The sequence below is a fragment of the Biomphalaria glabrata genome, chromosome 7, assembly GCF_947242115.1.
Source record: "Biomphalaria glabrata chromosome 7, xgBioGlab47.1, whole genome shotgun sequence".
In the NCBI taxonomy this organism is placed as follows: domain Eukaryota; kingdom Metazoa; phylum Mollusca; class Gastropoda; family Planorbidae; genus Biomphalaria; species Biomphalaria glabrata.
In genome coordinates, this window is record NC_074717.1 from 19,664,012 (window position 1) to 19,687,643 (window position 23,632).

The window sequence follows — 23,632 nt, forward strand, 5'->3', positions numbered from 1 at the left end:
ACAAATAATGTCAACGGGTGTCTTTTTTTAATCAACATTTATGGATTAAATTTATCACAAAGACTAAACCTAGATATTTTAAAAATATTTTTGCCGCACAGATCAGTTTTGAAAGATAAACAGTGTTATCCGTTTTAAACTTTGTTGCCACGAATAAAACTGCATGATATACAGCGAATTCCAGGTATCTTGTTACCTTTACTAATAATAGATCAAAATGGCGAGTATTATATGGCTATACTAATTAACCTTGAAGCAAAATTTACAGAATCGAGTATAACAGATCTAAAAGTTATTCTTAACAATGCTAAAATTGTCCATTATTCGGGTTTGGCGTCTATAATTTCAGAATTAAACTTCACACTCGAGTTATTACCCCTTTATTCATCTTTCCTCAATCCAATGGAAACTCTCTCTTTTTATTTACATCTAATCCTTTTGCTTTCGCACAAAACATAAACAAAAAATAATGACGTAATATCATATAATATTAATACATCCTTCCTATTGAAGTCATTATCACACCCTTCCTTTTAAAGTTCTTAATAGTGATATCTACTAGCAGGGCCGGTCCTAGCATTTGCGGGGCCCTATGCGAAACGGATCGCGCGGGGCCTAGTCTGGGTAGGGATAAGCATAATGTCAAAATTATTTTTTTTGAATTAGAAAATAGGCCTACTTTCGTCTTTGCAATAAATTTGTATCAAATGAAAGCTCGCAATGCCACTTTTTATTTATTGGCACCCCAAAACGTCAATTTCGTCTATTCTTCAGGAGATTTGAATAAATTCAAAAAAAGTTCAGGACTTTATCGTATATTTTGCCTTTTCATGAGATTTCCTGGAGGCCCTGAAAAATCAGGAGGTCGCGAAAACCCTGTTATTTTATATACGTTATAATCGTTTAATTTAATAATGTACACTTGGAATTAGCGCGGGGCCTATGAAAGCGCGGCGCCCACTGCGACCGCATAGGCTGCAGTGGCCTAAGGCCGGCCCTGTCTACTAGGAACTTTAACAATTCGTCCACTTCTGGTTGTCTTGACTGAACAAGTTCTCTAGACGTTGGTCTATAACTGTCTGTTTCGTTTGTAGCAACAGTTTGCAGTTCATTGTCTTCATCGGTATCATAGTACCCAGAGATGTTATCATCGAAACTCTAATTTAAAAAGCGTTGATTTCTTCTGTATGTTATTCCATTGTTTGTCTTTATGATGTAAGATCTGGGTGCTGATTTTTTTTTATGACAACTGTTTTCTGCCATGTTTGACCTAGATGAACTCTCTGACAGAATAATCTTTAGGTAGTCTTGCTTTTGCATCGTATTTCACTTAGCTTTTCATCTGTCGTTCGTTGAGTAATGTCTCTGCATTTTCAGCTACCAATGGTTTCAATAGTTTTTGATCAGTTGGAATGATTCCCTGCGTCTTCTACTCGTCAGCAGTTGTGATGGTGAATACGGCAGTCCACGTATCGGAGTATTTCTATACTCGAGCATAACGAGATATGTATCTTTCCCACTTTTGTATACTCTGAATCCTTTTGCTTTCGCACAAAACAAAAACAACCAACAATGACGTAATACCATATAATATTAGCACAGAATCTTCTTCATGCAGTGGAAAATTACGAATTTTTTGCCTATCTTGAATTCTGGTCAAAGCTCCTGTGCCCAATTAATATAGTTCGGAAGAAACTACAAAAGTCTGGACTGCTTATACGGGAATCTGCTAAAGAAATTAGTACCCTTTCATGCTTTCTGCAAAATGATGAGAAACTGACAAAAACCCAATCCATCGAAAAAGCAAAAGAAGGTAGTGAATACTATGGATTCCCTGTAATCAAAACAACCATATGAAAGAAAAGACTTGATGGGAAGTTGAGTTCTAATGTAGGACTGTCAATACAACTGCAATTCAAACGTGTTGCGACAGAAGTGCTGGACAGATTTCATATGGAGATGAAGGGCAGATTCCAAAGGCTGGAAAGAAAATGGATACCTTTGGGTTACTTCTTGAACCAAGACACCTGTTGGAAGACACGCTTGTGACAAACTGTGCTACTTTTCCTGTTTGTATGATGAAATAAATGGAAAATCGCTTTTTCAATGATGTCATTGATGCACGAGCACTTTTCATCAACAAACAGTAATACAATCACCAATAGACATATTGAGGAAACAGGCTTCATATGGGAATTACGTGTGCTCAGACTTTGCAACCTCCTCCGAATACCGCTAACTCAGGCCACTTCCATTACGTCATGTGAGAGATCATTCTCAAAGCTCAAACTCATCAAAAAGTATCTCAGGAGCACAATGACGCAAGAAAGGCTTATCATGGCTTTAATATCAGTGAAGTCACAAATACTAGAAAGTATCGATGTAGTTGATGTTATAGATGTCTTTGCTGCACAGAATGCACTACGTGAAGCGATATCAATTTAGATTTGTCACTTGTGCATTATTTAACTAATAAACAACGGTATTATTCATTAAAAGAGTCTTGATGATTACTTTTAGTTAAGTTTACTGATATACTGAACCAATTTGATTTGAGGCTTATATATTTTTGCGTACATTATCTCATGTCATATGTCGAATGTCAAAATGCAAGGGGCCCCCAAAGAGGTCAATCCCCCCGGGCCCCCAAATCCCTAGTTACGCCCCTGTATAAATAGCATATGACAAAGAAGACTCTCATTCCACTGTTTTGAAGGAATTCGACAAGCCTCCATAGTTTACAGCAAACCCTGTAGACAATTGTGTACTGTCTATTTGTCCAGTCCACTGTCTGTCTATTTGTCCGGTCCACTGTCTGTCTATTTGTCTGGTCCACTGTCTGTCTATTTGTCCGGTCCACTGTCTGTCTATTTGTCTGGTCCACTGTCTGTCTATTTGACTGGTCCACTGTCTGTCTATTTGTCCAGTCCACTGTCTGTCTATTTGTCTGGTCCACTGTCTGTCTATTTGTCCGGTCCACTGTCTGTCTATTTGTCCGGTCCACTGTCTGTCTATTTGTCCGGTCCACTTTCTGTCTATTTGTCTGGTCCACTGTCTGTCTATTTGTCTGGTCCACTGTCTGTCTATTTGTCCGGTCCACTGTCTGTCTATTTGTCCGGTCCACTGTCTGTCTATTTGTCTGGTCCACTGTCTGTCTATTTGTCTGGTCCACTGTCTGTCTATTTGTCCGGTCCACTGTCTGTCTATTTGTCCGGTCCACTGTCTGTCTATTTGTCTGGTCCACTGTCTGTCTATTTGTCTGGTCCACTGTCTGTCTATTTGTCCGGTCCACTGTCTGTCTATTTGTCTGGTCCACTGTCTGTCTATTTATCCCGTCCACTGTCTGTCTATTTGTCCGGTCCACTGTCTGTCTATTTGTCCGGTCCACTGTCTGTCTATTTGTCTGGTCCACTGTCTGTCTATTTGTCTGGTCCACTGTCTGTCTATTTGTCCGGTCCACTGTCTGTCTATTTGTCCGGTCCACTGTCTGTCTATTTGTCTGGTCCACTGTCTGTCTATTTGTCCGGTCCACTGTCTGTCTATTTGTCTGGTCCACTGTCTGTCTATTTGTCCGGTCCACTGTCTGTCTATTTGTCTGGTCCACTGTCTGTCTATTTGTCTGGTCCACTGTCTGTCTATTTGTCTGGTCCACTGTCTGTCTATTTGTCCGGTCCACTGTCTGTCTATTTGTCTGGTCCACTGTCTGTCTATTTGTCTGGTTCACTGTCTGTCTATTTGTCTGGTCCACTGTCTGTCTATTTGTCCGGTCCACTGTCTGTCTATTTGTCTGGTCCACTGTCTGTCTATTTGTCTGGTCCACTGTCTGTCTATTTGTCTGGTCCACTGTCTGTCTATTTGTCTGGTCTACTGTCTGTCTATTTGTCTGGTTCACTGTCTGTCTATTTGTCTGGTCCACTGCCTGTCTATTTGTTCGGTCCACTGTCTGTCTATTTGTCTGGTCCACTGTCTGTCTATTTGTCTGGTCCACTGCCTGTCTATTTGTCTGGTCCACTGTCTGTCTATTTGACCGGTCCACTGTCTGGCACGATTAGATCCCAAAAACGTAAACGACAGATATGAAGACAAACAGACGGAGGGGAGAAGTGACAGACAAAACAAAACATCCATGAAAATAAATTGCAGGTTTTCATTAAAAAGGGAAGGTGGGCTAAAATTCTGAAGTAAAAACTAGTTTGTCCCAAATAACTTTGTTCTGAAAACAAACCATGCTTTGAACTTTGAACTTTGAACTGATTATCTATTATCAATCACAGCATTACAAAAAAAAGACATGTTTAACCTTATTTCTTACAACAGATCAAAACCCTGCTCCTTTCTTGCATGTCACGTGACAGTGTACAGCGTACGTCAGAATCTCAATCTTCACATGCTTCCCCCACGAGGTGGTCAGAGGAATGGAGCCACCAAGATTAATAGCATCTTTTAGGCGCAAAGATTACATCGACCTTTCTTTTTCTTTCGATTTCTCTTTCTGTCTCTCTTTAGCACTCATTCTATCACTTGTTTTTTCTCTTTCTGTCTCTCTTTAGCTCTCATTCTATCACTTGTTTTTTCTCTTTCTGTCTCTCTTTAGCTCTCATTCTATCACTTGTTTTTACTCTTTTTCTCCCTCTGTGAATCTCTTTTTCTTTTTCTATCAACCGCTTCTCTTCTCTGCCTCCTGTCTTTCTTTCTTTCTCTCTCTCTCAATGTCTCTCAATCTCTTTCTCACTCTTTTTCTCTCTCCTCCTTTCTCTATTTCTTTCTTTACCTCTTTTTCTCATTCCCTCTCCCAATCTCTCTCTCTCTCTCTCTCTCTCTCTCTCTCTCTCTCTCTCTCTCTCTCTCTCTCTCTTTCTATACATATACATAAATGTCTTCGACTTTGCTGTTCTACTCACAGTGCAAATAATGAGACGGGGTATGCGCTGCCTCGTTTTGAATGGCGTTGACCGGAACTTTTTATGTGCTCAGGTCAGAGCGGCCGGAGATCATTTGTCGGTCGGCCTTGGACGTGTTGATGACTTTTGAAAGAACTGGCAATGAATACAAGAGAACAGAAAAAATCGTATGTTTTGGTGAAATCGCCTGAAAATAATCCTTTCATTTGTCAGTTAGATCTGTCTGGCACTGGCGGAGAAGAAGACAAAGGGTGTTGGGTCTACTGATCTATTGGAAGATTAAGTTATAAATACTACAAAATATTTTTTTTTTCCATTTCATGCACCGCTGACTCATTGTTCCTATGAATATATCGTCCTAGGCGTTGTTTTGTAAAGTAGTTATAACAAGTACAGTTGTTTGTTGTTGTTTCAACCCTAACCTATGTAACATATAATTTAATGTTTAGATCTAGATCTAATAGTCCGAGTAATTGAACATTAGAAATAAGAGCTCTCTCGTCTCATAATTATTATTATTCAATTTTTAGATATATAATTTAGATCTTGAAAGACTTGAATTATCGAGGATTTTCGAAACATTATCTCGATGGAAACTGACAGGAAATTGATTAATATTAATAATAGTCTATTCTATTTAAAATCAGCAAAGTGGGATTGCATTATTTCTAAACACAAACATACAAATCAAGAGGAAGATTTAGGAAAGGCTTTCAATTTAAAGAAATAAAATAAAGAAATGTCAAGGACGCTATATTGACAAACCCATCTTGCCAACTAATACAAATTACTTTGTGTTACAAGGAAAAAATTAAGTTAATTGATTCTACACTTCTGAAAAGTGCACACGAAAAATAGCATATGGTTTTTAAATACTCCATTTATTAACACTTCCGTATTATGTACCCCGGATACACTCGAAAATGTATTTAAAAAAAAAAAAAGCCATGTATCTATTTGGCTCCATGTTTGGTGACAGACAACGTACAGCACACCATGCCATGGGCGTAGCCAGGATTTTTTTTCGGGGGGGTTTTGGGGGGGTGGATTTTTCCGCCAAGAACTATTTCTGGTATTGAAAGCCAACAAAATGCATATTGAAAGGTTTGGGTAAAGTATCCGCATCAATCTCGCTGTCAGCTGAACTGCGTTTTTGTTTGGCTCTTCTGACCCCTAGGGTCACCTACACGGACTTTTTCTTGTGAGATCTCGAGACACCAGCAAAAAAACTTGTTCAAAGCCTCCGTTTTGACGTAGCAGTCTACTGCCTCTTATTAACAGGCACGTCAAACTTATTTATTGGAAGTAACATGTGTAACTTGTACAACAGGTGCTTGTCAGACTCAGTAATGTGCTTATATACCTGTATAAACTAAAATAACCAATAGATTTGAACCTTGGACTTTCAGAGAACATGGAAGTACACCACTCATCCACCTGCAACATTTTGAAAGACGCAATACTTTGACATTCCATTTATTGTCTGCATTCAAGGGAACTAACCTGTTCAATAATGAGATAGAACGGGACACTATTACATAGTTCTGCTCAAGCTGGAAATATTTGCATGAATTAATTGAAATCTTTCAGATTGACATCTTCAATCTTCGCATTCCCTCAAATCATCTCTTGATGACATTTCAAGCCCATGACACAGCTCAACAGGCCTCTCTCTCTTTCTCTCTCTCTTTCTTTCTTTCTCTCTTTCTCTTTCTCTCTCTGTCTCTCTTTCTCTTTCTTTCTATCTCTCTCTCTCTCTTCTGCAGTGCAATTGTCACATGCAAAATGAACTGTAGCGGTGTAATATTTCTGATTGCTTTTTTCTTTGGTCACGTGACGTGCCTCTATGATTATTTTCGAGGAAGAAATATTGATGATTTTTTTTTTATTGTCCAAAGATCAACCCCAGAGTTTTTTAACAAGGGCTTGAACAACACACTGTTGGCATCCCTGCAGTCACGGATGTGACTGTGAGACAACCTGGACCAGCAGTACTGTACTCTTTTTAATGCCCTTCTTTGAGAAAGGAACCATCTTGGCCTTTTCCGTCAGAACTGTTCTGCCCTTTACTTTTATTTTTGGATATCTAATTTTTTGTTTGTGACCTGGGTTGTTTGTTATATGGGTTGTCGAGCTGTTTAAATCATTGGGATCCTTAGGCTTTTGACAGTTTTCTTTCTTGCCTCTTTTTGGGCACTACCTCTTTCTTCTATCTTTCGGATCTCACAAATTATATGAGGACATTTTTATTTAGTAGTAAAAGTTCATCTTAAAAGAGGTCTACATCTCTTTAATTATAACTGTGTGAGTTTTCGTGTGCGCGTGTATGTTCACAGACTCTCTAATAGCAACGTGTTTCTTTACCTCTACTGTAGCACCAATCGATGGCCAGAAACGAAACTAAAAAATTGAGGTCAACGATCCATTTAATCTATTTCTCAGCCAAAAGGAAGACTGACCTGTGACCACTACGTAGGCTATTTATATAAAGTACAAGCTCGTCATCATCTTGTCCATTAGTGGGCTTAATGAAGTAGCCAACATGCGATGGACTCGACCTAGGGGCAGTAAGCAAGATTTTTAAAAGAGAGACTATACGAAAAGGCAATAAACAATGAAGTGACCAAAGGGAAATAAACAATAAAAATGAGCTGTACCAAAGGGAAGTAAACAATTAGTTTTCTAGTCTAAGGGGAAGTAAGCTTACATTATAGTGAAGCTGGCAGATCTTTGTGTTAATTAACTCCTGCGACATCAGCAGATAATTCTATTATGGAGTCTGTGTGTGTGTGTGTGTTTCTAAGGTGACGGTGAAAGGAAGATTGGTTAGTAGATATACAGTGAGGAGGATGACATTACAATAGGTTCTCGCGTAATGCAAATCAACAACAGGGAACGTATCCAGGATGCCAGAGACATGTTTCTATAGGGAGTAAGATTTGTCCAAAATTGAAGTTCATTTCATCCAAAGTTCTGGATATCACCATTGTAATAAAAGTTCTATTTAGTTTTGTTCCATAGAAGTTATTCAACGTACTTCAAGTTTTATAAGTTCAACTTCCACTACGCCTCCAGTGTTTTAGTTGTCTGCCAGCAGTCTGGTGCTACAAGTCAGTGTTTTAGTTGTCTGCCAGCAGTCAGGTGCTACAAGTCAAAGGTCGTGAACATAAATGCCCATCAATAATTAAAGAATGAATTGGATTCGCTGTAAAAATAAATTATTTGCCTTGACACCTCAACTTGTCTTTGGTTCCCCAAGTCCCACAATCCACATCTATCCTAAGCTATAACTTACATGTTTACTTTCAGAGTTACTGTTGACATTTATAGCTCAATAGCCCAGTGTGTCATCGAAACATCTCATTTAATGTTTTTGAAAGTACAGATAGTATTACACTGTTATTTCAAGCGACCGACTTTCGCTAAGGCGGCTATTGGTTTTGTGTTGATGATTGGTCCATCTGACTGTCTTTCTAGCTCTCCTTCTATTACATTGAACTAAGAGCATAATTAACATTAAAATAACAGTGGCGTCACAACGGTGGGTGTCACCCGGTACGGTAATTTCAGGGTGTCACCCAACTCAGCTTTCCACAAATCTTCCCGATAAAAATGTATTGCTTAGTTCTTTTTTTTTAACCCCATAATATACTGAGCTAATTACTTACATTCGTTAATAGTTGTTACTGAATGTTAAAATAAGTGTCGATTGTATTTTAAAATTTCGTTGTTTCCAACACTTTATCATTAGTTATTGCAAAGATAAAAGTTTTAGATAACAAAGATATTTAACATAAACTGAACAAGCTTTCCTCGGTAGATTTTAAAAAGCTCCTCACGGAAACAGTTAAACATTATAATGCTAGTTTTGTACCGACGACGAATTGTATTAATTGGTACAAAATAAAAATAGCAATTATTGTTATTATTAAGCTTAACATTTAAAAGCGTTCAGGAACTTGTTAGGATTTCAAACCTGAACACTTATACATTTAAAGTCGAAATCTTTTGGGATTTTGTTTTGGACAGAGTTGCCCGATTTGAGATTCACGTCTGAAAAGTTCTAAATTAACTTTAGTTTTGAAATTATTTTTTTCAAAAGACACCACGTTCACATGCATTTGGCAAGAAGATGTTGAAGACTTAATCAAAGGGCTGGTAGAGGTGCCTTGAGTCCCATCGGTATTCCTTTTGAATTGTAAAATTCAAGTACTTCCAAGTTTTAGCTTCTTCATAATTAACGTTTGCTGCCTGAAGATGTATTCTAGTTTTGGTATTTCTGTTAAAATCTCTTGTCGTCTGGCTCAATGCTAAAGAGATCAAAGCACTCCAGCAATAAACTTCTGTTCTTTTCTTCTTATCTTATCAAATACAGACGTTACTTCAAAAAAAAAAGAGGAATACGTCCAACGCGTGTTCCTATGTCAATCTAGTCATGCATGTTAATCAATTAAATGCCAAGTCATTGGATTTCCTGCTGACTCAGGCAACCCATTCCTTACTCTAATAGCACTAGGGAAGGATATTTCAGCTGCGCATCAAGAGTTTGTACTTTAAGAGCGGAGGCAAAGAGCGTCAATCGCCGTCAAACATCAAAAAGCGGCTTGAAAGAAACATTTTTAAGACTACATAAAATGTCATGCAAGAAGTATTTTCTGAATTTTGACCTCGTAGTTCAAATCAACAATGTACACATCCATTACAATGGCTTTTCTGTTGTTTTGTTGTTGTTTTATATTGCCTGCACTATGTCATGAATCCCAGATAGTGTGTAGCTGTATTATCATACCTATGAGCTCAACACATCAATAAGTCAGGCCCAAGCATTTTAAGATAGAACTAGTACGATCAGCTTTCGTTGTCTTTGAAGAGAAAAATTCTAAAACATTTCTGTCATTTGAACGATATCATTGCTAATGTTAAAATATATCTTCAGAGATCTATGTTAGGTGTGCTACGATATAAGATACCACAGTACTTTGTATCATTTGTATCTGTTAAAACATGTATAAACAATTTAGAACAGTGGAGTGCGCCTCGCTACCTTGCATTCCCTTCAAGAAAGCAGCTTGATAGCTAGCAGCCTGTGCAAGACTTATGTTGATCATAGCAATGACTTCGCTGTCAATTGTTGGTTGTTGTTTTTTTTTGTAGTCTAACTTCCTAGAGGCAAAGTTTTCCAAATCTTATTCTTAAAGCCTGATAAAGGTTCTTCAGTCTTCTAGTGATTTTCTCGTGTTTAACATGTCCACTTAGTATCAAAACAACAAAAGTGATCAAACTTATTGCGTTTGAGTTTTTTACCCATTATGCATAACTTTAGAGTTAAAAACTCTCATTCTTTTGAATCTTCAGGCTGACATTTTTTAAAGTTCTCTGTTGTTTTGTTGTTGTTATTTTGTTTGTTGTTTTTTTTTTGGTTTATTTTTTGCAAAAGTGCACTATCGACTGTATCTTTGGAAAGCACACTTTTTTGTTTTCGAAATTAAATTCGGAAACTACTTTTAATATGCATTTTAAACAATATTACAAACTATTGTATATAGTTGATAACAGTATTTTTTCTTCTTTCGGAGCTAATAATATATGTAGATTAGTGGGCCTTGTGTTCGATAGGCTTAGTACGCTTGAACTTAGCTTGGCTTGGCTACCTATGAAGGAGACTCGACACCGGACTCGGGCAGAGTTGTGTTTACTGAGCGCTTTTAGCAGCACGGAAAACCAACTCCTAGATACCCCCTCCTCCCCCCCCCCCCAACTGGTCCACATATGAGATTGGACCAAAGCGCTCTGAGCATGAAAGTAGCGCTATATAAAAGCTATAATTCTTATTTATTATTTATAGACAATCTTTTGTCCTCCTTTACTCTCTTGGCGGGATGCTGGTGTCTGGTAAGTGTAAATACGGCAGACAGTTCATTTGCTCTTATCAGCGTTGCTCTTGCTATAAATGTATATACATATTTTATTGCTGCGCACACACACACACACACATGAGTATACTCTGGGTATTACTAAGAAATGGTGTTGGCATAATCGCTGTTCAAACATCTGTTTGTTTCAACCTTGTATCGATTACTTTCTTTTATCCAATGGGATGTTCCTATTCATATCACGTGACAGGGAAGAGCTTCTGGGCGGAAACTCACGTGTTAAACCTTCTCCCCTCTCTGCTAAGTAAATATCGACCGTCCACCTCTAGAACTGAGTCCCGGGAGAAGATGATTGGATGTAAACGGGTCATTAATGTACTTCCGATGGTAAGAGACAATGGCGCCAGTCCCTTTCCTCCCCTACACCCAGCGTCTCTGGAGACTTCTGCTGTTGCTATTGAAACAAGGGACGAGGTGTACTTGGTGCATCCAGTGAGAGCTCTCTCAGGATTGAGAGATTTATCTAGCTCAGTGAACGGAAATAAACTTACCTTCTTAGTAATCAATGGGGGAAAGTAGTCAGGTCGTGTGGTAAGCGTTTTGGACAGTCGTCGCGATGGCTCCAGGTTCGAATTATGCCCACTGGCATCTTCCTCCATCCTGTAGGAGTTTTGGGCTATAATTTAATAATCTTCTATTCGGAAAGAAAGATGTGAAACAAACAAGCAAATATATACTTTTTATCCATTAAAAGATGTGAAACAAACAAGCAAATATATACTTTTTATCCATTAAAAGATGTGAAACAAACAAGCAAATATATACTTTTTATCCATTAAAAGATGTGAAACAAACAAGCAAATATATACTTTTTATCCATTAAAAGATGTGAAACAAACAAGCAAATATATACTTTTTATCCATTAAAAGATGTGAAACAAACAAGCAAATATATACTTTTTATCCATTAAAAGATGTGAAACAAACAAGCAAATATATACTTTTTATCCATTAAAAGATGTGAAACAAACAAGCAAATATATACTTTTTATCCATTAAAAGATGTGAAACAAACAAGCAAATATATACTTTTTATCCATTAAAAGATGTGAAACAAACAAGCAAATATATACTTTTTATCCATTAAAAGATGTGAAACAAACAAACAAATATATACTTTTTATCCATTAAAAGATGTGAAACAAACAAGCAAATATATACTTTTTATCCATTAAAAGATGTGAAACAAACAATCAAATATATACTTTTTATCCATTAAAAGATGTGAAACAAACAAGCAAATATATACTTTTTATCTATTAAAAGATGTGAAACAAACAAGCAAATATTTACTTTTTATCCATTAAAAGATGTGAAACAAACAAACAAATATATACTTTTTATCCATTAAAAGATGTGAAACAAACAAGCAAATATATACTTTTTATCCATTAAAAGATGTGAAACAAACAATCAAATATATACTTTTTATCCATTAAAAGATGTGAAACAAACAAGCAAATATATACTTTTTATCTATTAAAAGATGTGAAACAAACAAGCAAATATTTACTTTTTATCCATTAAAAGATGTGAAACAAACAAGCAAATATATACTTTTTATCTATTAAAAGATGTGAAACAAACAAGCAAATATATACTTTTTATCCATTAAAAGATGTGAAACAAACAAGCAAATATATACTTTTTATCCATTAAAAGATGTGAAACAAACAAGCAAATATATACTTTTTATCCATTAAAGTCAATTGTGTTTCTACACGCTTGAGCTTTTTTTTTTTAGTTTTCTGTCGTTTGACTCTCTTCTAGGTTAATGCTAGCTTAAAAACAACAACATAAGAATCATGTATTTTCTCTTCGAAATCCAAAATTACAGATTGCTTCTTAATTTTATTTTGAGCTGCTAGACTAGACTTTTGGATTCCTGGACACCCAGAATTGTGAACTGCTAGATTTCTGGAAGACTGAATACTACTGAAATATCCGATTTTCCGAATGATGGACTTCTAGGCTAATGGACTTCAGACTACTGGACAACTGTATACTTCCCAGACTACTAAAATATCCAACTTACCTGAAGATGGACTTCTGGACTACGTGACTTCAGACTTCCGGATTACTGTACCTCGCAGACTGCTAAAACATCCTTTCCAAAAGATGGATTTCTAGAGTCTAGACTTCTGGAATTCAGACTACTGGACTACTGTACTTCCCAGACTGCTGAAATATTCTTCCCGACAGATGGACTTCTAGACTACTGGACCACTGTATCTCCCAGACTACTGAAGTATCCGATTTCCCGAAAGATGGACTTCTATCTAGACTACCATACTTCCATAGTGTTAGGCTACCATCCAACTCTAGATTGGATTTGTTTTTACTCATGATATCAGTGATCTAAACTTTAAAACAAATAGATGAATACGATGTTTATTTTTAATTTCAAACCAACCGAGGAACAAACTACCTGGAGAATGTCTCTAGCCTCCTTCGGCCGTGAAACGATTATGGATACTCTGATAGAAATGAGATGAATGCCACTAATTAACTATAGCCTGAACAATGTCACCCATTCAGCGATTGCCTCCTCTCCACGCAGCTGATGTATCCGAAGGGATAGTAAGTGCCGATTCAGTTTGTGATCAGCGGCGTAGCAAGTCTCAAACATACAACTGAGTATTCTACTTGGACACCGAGAGAAATCGAACACACTCATAACGTTATCACTAATTATACGCCTGTGAATGTGAATGTTTTTTTTTTTAAAAAGTCATAATTGAGTTCAATAGATACGAAATTACTTACTATTTAGATTTATTACCGCCTTGTTCCTCGTCTCTCCTACCAATCCTAACCTTTTTTTTTTTTTTTTTTTTGTAAGTTACCTCCCTTGAAGCATAGTCTTGATAATAAGTTGTTTCCCTTTTGATACGAGCTCATTGTGCCCAAAGCTTTCTGGAACACACTAATAGACCGAGTATCAAGTTTGTCAAAAGGTTATAGCTTCATTAGCTAATAAGATGGTTGTCATGGCTCCACTAAGCTTGAACGGCTCCATAAAAGGTCTGGCTCTTTAACGCTCTAATGACCTCACTGAGTTCTTATCTTATAAAATACAGACGTTATTTCAACAAAAAAAAAAAAGATTACGTCCTACGCGTGACCCTAGGTCAATCTAGTCATGCATGTTAATCAATGACTTAAGCTCTGCCAAGTCATTGGTTTTCCTGGCTGACTCAGGCTACCCATTTCATGCTCTAACAGCCCTAGGGAAGGAGCACTTGTACAAATTTGTCCAAGCAAATGGAACAAGGGATGTGCCTTTATCTTTGTGTCTTTCTGAGTATCTAAGTATCTTATTAGGTTTTGGTTTTGTATTTGAAGATTATAGTTCAGTGATGTGTGTATAATTGCTAATTTACTTTTCAGTCTTCTATTCTGAAGTGTGTTACTTTCATCAAATGAGAATATTCTTTTGTTACGAAACTCACTGCTCTATTTTGTCTCTGCTCTAGTTCCTTAAAGTTACATTTCTAATTTGTCTACCAACCTTTTATGGCTTATTAACATAAGTAGGGGTAGAGAAATTAAGACTTTATTCTGATGTGCTAGTCACACAAATACTGTACCTTGCCTCGGGCACAAGTTTTGCTCACTACGCCTCTGCATTCAGGTTTGTTAATATCTTTGTAAAAGTTGATTGCACACTAAGTTACGTCACACACACACACAGCGCATTGTTCAGTGGCACACATGTCATAGGCTTCTTTTTTTTTTCTCTATCAGACTCCTGGTTGTGGCGTCTGCTCCAGGGTGCTGAGTTCTGACCCAATGTCGCCGCCTCGACTGACCACCCACACTGGGACGCTGCTCAGCCTGGAGGGGGAGTGGGTCAGCACGAGGTGTGAATCCAGACAGTACGGGATGTTTCTAACCAGGTCAGTGTGTTTTGTGGTGTCTTTGTGAAGTCCGAGATGTTAAGTAATGTGTCGTGTGTCTTTGTAAAGTGGATTGTGTCTTGGATGCGATTTATTCTCAGAGTGAAAGACTTGTGTATTGTGTCTTCTGTCTTGTTTGGGATGCGACATCTTTGGTGTTATGTTTGATGATTAAATTTATGAGCATTTCTTTCCCACCCCCCTTCACTAAAAGGAAAGATTTTGATGATGATTAGATTATCATAAAAAGTAAACACATTTTTAAGTAGAATATGTGTTGTTTCTTTTTTCTAAGGGGGCTACACTTCCTCCCTGACGGCGCCTCGTGGCACGGTCAGTACGACTACTACCATGACGCTCTGTGCCACCACTCTTCCTTCTCTCTCATCGCACAAGGCAGCTACACGGGGGGCACAGACTCCCTCTTGGTGCAAGGAGCCAAAGACTACAGTTTCCAGGTCAGTGCCAAACATAAACTCTTGGAGTCTTGAAGGGGAAACAAATCTTGATGCTATAATTTATTTTCCTTCAACGGTACTCCGCTCCTTAATGACAAACTCAATAATCATTCTCATAATAACCACGTCAAAAAGTGGTATAATCTTAATCTCCACGATACAGACCAATGATTTACAGTAATCTTATCAACCTAACGCCAACCTCCCCAATTTTATCAAACGAAGACTTCAGTAACATTCACGTATGTGAGCCCAATCATATTCTATCCAAGAATTTACATCAAAGTATATTCAACTTAGTGCAAGAAAGTGATACCAAAACTCCGTCAGAAGGGCATATCAGTCTGTGACACAGCGCTATCAGGCCCGTGACAAAGTGCTATCAGGCCCGTGACACAATGCTATTAGGCCCGTGACATAGTGCTATCAGTCCGTGACACAGTGCTATCAGGCCCGTGACACATTGCTATTAGGCCCGTGACATAGTGCTATCAGGCCCGTGACACAGTGCTATCAGGCTCGTAACACAGTGCTATCAGGCCCGTGACACAGTGCTATCAGGCCCGTGACACAATGCTATCAGGTCCGTGACACAGTGCTATCAGGCCCGTGACACAGTGCTATCAGGCCCGTGACACAGTGCTATCGGGTCCGTGAAACAGTGCTATCAAGTCCGTGACACAGTTTTATCATCTCCGTGACATGGTGCTATTAGGTTCGTGACACAGTGCTATCAGGTCCGTGACACAGCGCTATCAGGCCCGTGAAGTGCTATTAGTCCCGTGACACAGTGCTAATCAGGCCCGTGACACAGTGCTTTCAGGTCCGTGAAGTGAATTAGGCCCCAAGAAACATTGTCCACAATACATAATGATGCCGCCTATGCTCCACGAGAAGATTTTTTTACGGTGTTGCTGCCCGTGACTCGCCTGTCGGAAATGTATATGACCCCTGAGTCGAAAAAGTTTGGCCACCACTGATGTAAGCATTTAAAATATAGTTGCACTTTATTGTATGACCTTTCCCTTCCATACTGTGTTTTCTGCAATATAAACCAGTTTGTTCAAGCAAATGTTCATGCGATAATCTTGAATGGTCAAGCATCGACCAAACGTCGTAGCTTATTACAAAGCTTATATCAATTCACTCTGTCTGGTAAAAAGTTTGTACACTTTATTTCTCCGACACCCAATTTCGGATCAAGCTGAAATTTCGAACAATTATTACTTTTACCTGACAACACAAGGATAAATATATTTTTAAAATACCAACTAATTAATTAATTCTTTAGTTTAGTATCGCGAGCAAGGGAAAGAAACTTTACCTGACTGACAAAGTGGTGGTATAAGCTGAGATAGTCCCCCTTAGCTCCGAGGTATTTGATGCTATTGTCTCAGATGAGGGAACAAAACCTGAACTACTGGCCCGAATAGCACAGTCCACAGCAGCCCTTTCAAAACTGAAAATAATTTGGAAAGTCAAGTGCTTGGTCCTCGGCACCAAAATCAGACTGATGCACTCCCTGGTCATGGCCACATTTTTATATGCTTGCGAGTCTTGGACGCTGACTGCAGAACTAGAGAGAAGGATCCTTGCAAAATGGAATTGAGATGCTACAGAAGGATCCTAGGCATCACTTTCAAAGACCGCATCACAAACCAAGAGATTTGAGACAGGGTTACTGCAGTGATCGGACCCCATGATGACCTGCTAACTATTGTAAAGAAACGCAAGCTTAAAATATATGACCATATTTCAAGATCCACGGAGCTCGCAAAGACCTTCGTTCAGGGAACAGTACCAGGAAAAAGAAGAAGAGGTAGACAGAGAAAGCGTTGAGAGGACAACATAAAAGAATGGACAGGCCTACCTTTGTTAGAGGTTTTAAACAAGGCCAAAGATGGTCGACAAATCCTGCTTGGTGCCCCAACGGTCCAACAGACTAAGGGATAGGTAAAAGGTAAAGTCCCCCTTATAGGTCGCTGCTCTAAATTCTAAACTGTAATTTAGGCCGTTCCTTTTTTTTTAAATGCTTTTAAAAACCAATGACTGTAAAATCCACCCAGACATCCCTTTCTCCCCCCCCCCCCCCCATTTTTCCCAACTGGTCAATATAAGTGATAGGATCATAGTGTATTGAGAAAGCTAAAATCATGAAATAGCGCTAAACAATAACTATTGGCAAAAATATTATTAATCGCACAGATTTATTGTTGTTGGTCTAGAATAGATCTATTACAAACTTAATTACATGACTGATCCAAAGTAATTGGTACAATTACACTTCGTATAAGCTTTACTTTTTTTTTTCTTTTTTTTTTAGATTTTCCGTTGTGTTGTTTTGGGGTCTGAACATTTTCATTGGAATTCGAACCCGAAACGCTCTACCACTGGACTACTCGGATGTTAAACCTATATAAATATTTGAAAGCTTGTTGTACCTAATACTCCCGTAATGATGCCCAGGGGTAGGTCATGACCTTTCAAACGACTCGTTCGATTTGTCAAGTTAATACTAAGAGCTTTGTCTGTTTACCGGGGTCACTTGAGTCCAAAGAGCTGAGAACCATTTATCGACCACTTATGGATTCCTAGACCTGCGTGTTGACATTTAATTAAGCGGTCCTCGATACATGCTCACATTCCCACAGGATGCAATTAGATCTCGGGAATTTCCGATGGATTTCGTCAACTTCCGCTCGGTGACCAGGGAGAAATCAGCCACCTCATATTATCTACTTAAAAAATATAAACAAAAAAACATTTTGGAATATAAAAAAAGATAATAATATTACGATATATTAAGAAAACTACGACTGGACAAGACTTTGATTGACATTCTTTAATGACGTTTTTTTTTTTTTGCATTTCCAAATTACCCAGAATTTTTATCCAGTATTTCAGACCGATGGAGATCCCAATTGTGAATCATTGGACACAAGGATTTAAGGTCGACTCAAGGCGTTCTTACTGAGACTGAAATTAAGATTGAATTAATTAGTATGACAATTAACGCCTAATCTCGAGATATTTATGAATAAGATCTTTATGACGTGACACCTTCGTGAGATTGTGAAGATACATTCGAAATGGCGTGAAAATTCAAAATGACATATTCGCAATGAGGTGACACGTTTCCAAAGACGTGACACATTCGCAGTGACGTGACACATTCGCAGTGACGTGACACATTCGCAGTGACGTGACACATTCGCAGTGACGTGACACATTTACAATGACTTGGCATAGTTAAATTGCAATAATATATCATACAGTGTTTGCGCTAAATATGAGAAAATTTGGAGCTGGAAGCTAATTTTTGTGTCACCATGCTAAAGACTTAAGTCAGACACTCAATTATTGATTATTATCTAAAACGTGAGAGACACTAAATTACTTTTTTTATTCCAGGTGACCAGATTGAAAGTACTTCCCCATGATCAGGCGACAGTTGACAGCATGAACCATTACAGCGGAAACGGTTGCGGCAAAGCGCATGCGTGGTCTGTAGGCCAGGAACAGGACGTGACGTCGACCGGAGGCTGCGTCACTCTCGGGATTCGCCTCCCTAACATGGAGAGGGACATCATGAAGATGGAGATCGTCCACCGGAAGCTGCACCTCTTCGTAGGGCAGAGGCTCCTTGACCGCAAGCCGGGCATCGCCTACCAAAAGGAAAGGCCGACCGCCTTCCAAGAACCGCTGGTCAAATGCGATCAGGTGAATTTGGATATGAGCATAAACACTGCCCCAGGAGGGCACGGCTGGGCAGGGGGCGTAGCGTTGCCCCTGTCTTCTGGGGCAGATCTCTTTGACATTCGCAGCTCTGGTAGTCAGGAGAGATTGGGCCTAGTCTGTCAGTTACTGCCCGTTGTGTTTACGTTCATTCTGAGAGCAACTTTGTTACTCCATTGACTCTCATCATGTTTCCAGGTGAACTGATTCTATTTCACTTGTTACGTTTGCCGAAATTTTGTTATTTTTAGAACTTTTTCCATTTTTTTTTGTTACTATTAAAAATAAAATAAGCTTTAATTTTAATAAGTTGTCATTGTATTGTATTTCAAGTCGGACTAATCAGAACTAGAAATGTGAAACCTTTTCTGTAAGTCTAATTCACTTTTCTAAGCAAACATTTCTTGTATTATGTTCAAGTTGAAAAATGCTTTTGTTTGTATACAATGTTGAGTTTGACGTTAGACTGTGATTTCTATCTTTCTCTTTCTCTTCTAGTTCTTGATCAACAAGTTCTTGAAACACTCAAGTTGTTTACGTTTTTATAGGTAGGCTACCCCATCCCTTAGAGCCATGATCCAATTGAATTGCACTATCAATACAAAATCTATTCATTGTTTTCTCTTATTAAAGTCTCAAGAAACTTCCAGTCCTCTTAATTAGCTGTTTGTATTATTGATGTACATGTATTCTTCATTACTGCTTCCCAATCAACCCATTCATTTACAATCACAAACGTTTGTCCCATTCATTTACAATCACAAACGTTTGTCCCATTCATTTACAATCACAAACGTTTGTCCCATTCATTTACAATCACAAACGTTTGTCCCATTCATTTACAATCACAAACGTTTGTCCCATTCATTTACAATCACAAACGTTTGTCCCATTCATTTACAATCACAAACGTTTGTCCTATTCATTGTATACATATAAGACGGGTTGATGTATAGTCAACTCAAGGAGGCGAACACTAAAAAAACAGAATGCCAAAAGACTGGTTACTGCTTCCGTTTCTGTTTAATTCTTTTGATGCTTTCTGGCTATAAACAATTTTGTAACGATATTATGGTTTTTAAATTTAGTACGCAATCATTTTTAAAACATCAATACCTCACTTTTACACTGGATTTTTAAGATAAATGATTGGATTATTAAGCTTAATGACTTTTATTTAACTATAACAATTTTTTAACTTTATGATTGTATTTAACTTTATGTTTGTATTATCTAAAATGTGTGACTGTATTATTAGCTTTATGGCTATTATACAGCTTTATGACTGTAGTATCTAGACTTGTGACTGCATTATTTAGATTTTACCACTGGTTTATTTAATTTTTTGTCTACAGGATCATTTAACATTTAGACTGGATTATTTAATGCTAATATTTGACTTAATTATTGTACTTTAGGGCTGGATTATTTAACCATGTTCTAGTGACATAATTTAGTGATCAGATGTACACGACTGCTAAAGATGGGGCACATCTTGTCATAGTTTGTTATTCTAAATTTTAAGCTTTTACTATAAATATTTTACAAGATGTTTTTTATCAACACTCCAAGTATTTACAGTCTAGTGCAAACAACTAGAAGAGATATTTCTTCCCAAGTGTCATTGGAGCATGGAACAGGGGGCAGGAATCAGACTGGAAACAAATAACTTGCTAGAGTTGAAGTTTGCCCAACGTTTTCGGAAAATGTGTAATTTTAATAAACAGATTCGTACTTGGAGCAAAGATGATTCAGCTAAGATCCTTTAGACAAGATAGATCAATGAACGACGGTCGAAATCAATTATTCAAATAGCACACAGTTTTTTTATTTCTGTCTTAATGAAAACACCATTAATGCTGTAGATGAAAAAAACTGTGACCCAATCATTGTCACGGACATATTGTCAAATTCTCAGAAATGATTAAAAGCAAACTATAGATTTGTAAATGGACATTAAATAGTCACAACACACTTTGAACTTGTCAAACATTCAAATGCTCTACTACAGTGATGCCCAAGGTACGGCCAGCGGGCCAGAACTGGCCCCTTTAAAAAAAGTTGAAAATGGATCTTTACCATCGTTAGGGCCCTCACTTTTTCTCTGATAGATTGGTACCATGACCTTTAACGAGTGTGACTTTGTGCAATGGAACTCTGAATGTAGTATCTACCAGGAAAAGTGAATGGATCTTTTTTGTGGAACATGATAATAAGCCAACATATTTTGTTTTGTAAAGGAAGTCTGGATGTTTCAGAAACAACAACAACGCATACAGTGGCATTATAAAACAAATAGGAAGGCCTTCATGGTTTAAGCCGCGTATAAAAGATTGGTTAAACTACGTCTAGAAATTGGAGGGTCGATGGGAATATTTACCAAAAAGAGACAAAATAAGTTGGTGGTAAAGCTAGCTACAATGTTGCTCACATTTTAAGTAGAGAGATGAAGCCATTTTTAGACGCATATGACTTTAAATATCCCATTAATTAATGTCAGTACTAGATTCAATAGTTTTAAATAGTTTCAGGTGAATTTTGATTTCATTCTTTGTACCTTTTTGTTGACGTGGCCCGCGACACGCGTGTCGAAAGTTAAAATGGTCCGCAGGTCGAATTGAGCACCACTGCTCTACTACTTGTGTCCTAAACTTCATATAGAATCATTGGATTTCGTTCAAGACCACAAAGATCGTCATTAAACCTGTAACGTTCCTTTGAGAACCAAAACAATGCTCCAGGATACAGTATCCAGTAATTGGGCGCCTTAGTATACATCTTTTCCATATTTCAGTGTTCTAAGTCTAACTGCAGTTTGTAAGTTCCGTTATCTGTGGATTTGTAAAGCTTCACATTTAAACAAACTCATGGCTGCTAGTATGCAAATATAGCGCATTTCGAAGAGATGAATATACTGTACCATGGCTATATTTAAGAACGAAGATCACGATATAGATTTCTTGAAGTATACTTGGTTTATTTCTGGGCAATGTCTTGACACTATTGTTACACAGAAGTTCTTTAAGATAAGGTTCCTTTTTCAAATGAACTTCTCGAGTTTTAAAAGTAGCGTCCAAATAAATTGATGTAGGCTATTATTAGGCCTCTCTTAACACAAAGAAAATGATTCAATACTACTGTAGCTTTCTGTTCTGTTTGATTGTGCATATTCCAGTTGCGATGATAAATTTAACACATTCTTAGGATTTACATGAACATAGAACATTTCGTAATGAATAGAACACAGAAAAAAAGTTCACGAATTGAATCCAAATACTTGAATTGAAGAAATCCAACAAGAATAATCATATGTTAAAAACACAATATTAAATTCATAAGAAATACTTCAGTAAATCCATATTAGTAACATAAATTAAACCATTGAAACCAAATCCTTCTCGATACTATGCTCGCGTTCCTATATTTATACTATTTCACGAGTCTTACACTTATATATTTCTGGAGGGTCGTTGTGACCTCACTCAAAGTTTCTGACGTAATTCTAATCATCTAATTGTACTACTCTGTACTAGACATTTCTACAGAAGAAATCAATCATGTCATAAACATTTTCCCGTCTCATCAATGGCTACAAATATTCAAAATGACGATATTTTACTTGCTAATTGATTGTAATTGAAGGCCTTGTGACGACTATAAAATAATTTAAAAGACCAAACTATTAGCCTAACATTCACTATGTGTTGTAACAGTCATTGAATTGACTTTTATCACCTAAGATTTCACGTTAAAACAGGCTCAGTGACCAACTGAAAACCTTGTTGTTATTATCCTACCATTGTCATTCCCAACTACTTCCTGACTGTGTTTCAAACTATTGGTCTCCTGGTTGTGCTTCATCTCATGCCGTCTCTGTGTTCATGGAAACAAGACGTAGTGAAATTATATTTTATATGAATTTATGAGTCCTGAATACCAATTCACTTTAATTTCATATCCTACTTATCATACTTATCATACTTATCAACCTGATCTTTTTAAAATTGTTCTTGCTCTTTGTTTGTTTCTGCATATATCTTGACAGAGACAAGAAAATGTTAACATGTCAATTAATTTGTCAATTATTTCACAGTCATTAATGTTTATTATTTAAACAATTTAAAAGAACATAATTCAAAATTGCCTCCCTTTTTTATGTTTCTTCTTTCCACTTTCCTCCTCCTGGCTTCAACATACACACACACACACACAGGATTGAATAATTTCCCTCTTATTCTAAATGTTCTTTATGAAACACGTACCTAGACTTTGGACTATTTGTATCCATATACATATGTATTTTGTTTTTCAAACACTTTGAAGGAAATGTCAAGACATCTTGACAAACAAAACAGTGACGCACCTCAGGTTTTATATCGACTTTTATTTTTCAATGTAATGTGAGACGTAAGTTATAATCATCAGTCAATAAAGTGTTGAACTCAAATTTTGTCTTTAAACAAAAAGTTGTGTGACTAGTGTATATGTGTGTGTATGTTTTGTTCTCTTCTCAAACATAGCCAACTTTTTGATAAATAGCATTTCAAATATTATAATTTAAATATCTAAATGCGAATGTCTTAGTGCAGGAAGACTTAAGAAGATTCAAGTACTTTGCGTGTGTAAACGGTGTTTATGAAGTCCATACCTAACGTGTATATTAATATTCCGAGCACATTTTAAACAAGAAAAACATTTTAAAAGGA

General features: G+C 37.3%; 1 protein-coding gene across 2 annotated transcripts in view; it reads left to right on the top strand.

Moving 5' to 3' along the window:
* The window catches only part of LOC106069552 (protein APCDD1-like), a 151,212-nt gene extending 127,839 nt beyond the window's left edge, over positions 1-23,373 (top strand). For both annotated transcript variants that reach the window (XM_056036226.1, XM_056036225.1), the window contains exons 5-7: positions 14,582-14,733; positions 15,029-15,191; positions 18,603-23,373. In XM_056036226.1, coding sequence (XP_055892201.1) covers positions 14,582-14,733; positions 15,029-15,191; positions 18,603-19,106 — 819 coding nt within the window. In that variant the 3' untranslated portion in view covers positions 19,107-23,373. The remainder of the gene's footprint in view (positions 1-14,581; positions 14,734-15,028; positions 15,192-18,602) is intronic.
* The last annotated feature ends 259 nt before the right edge of the window (positions 23,374-23,632 follow it).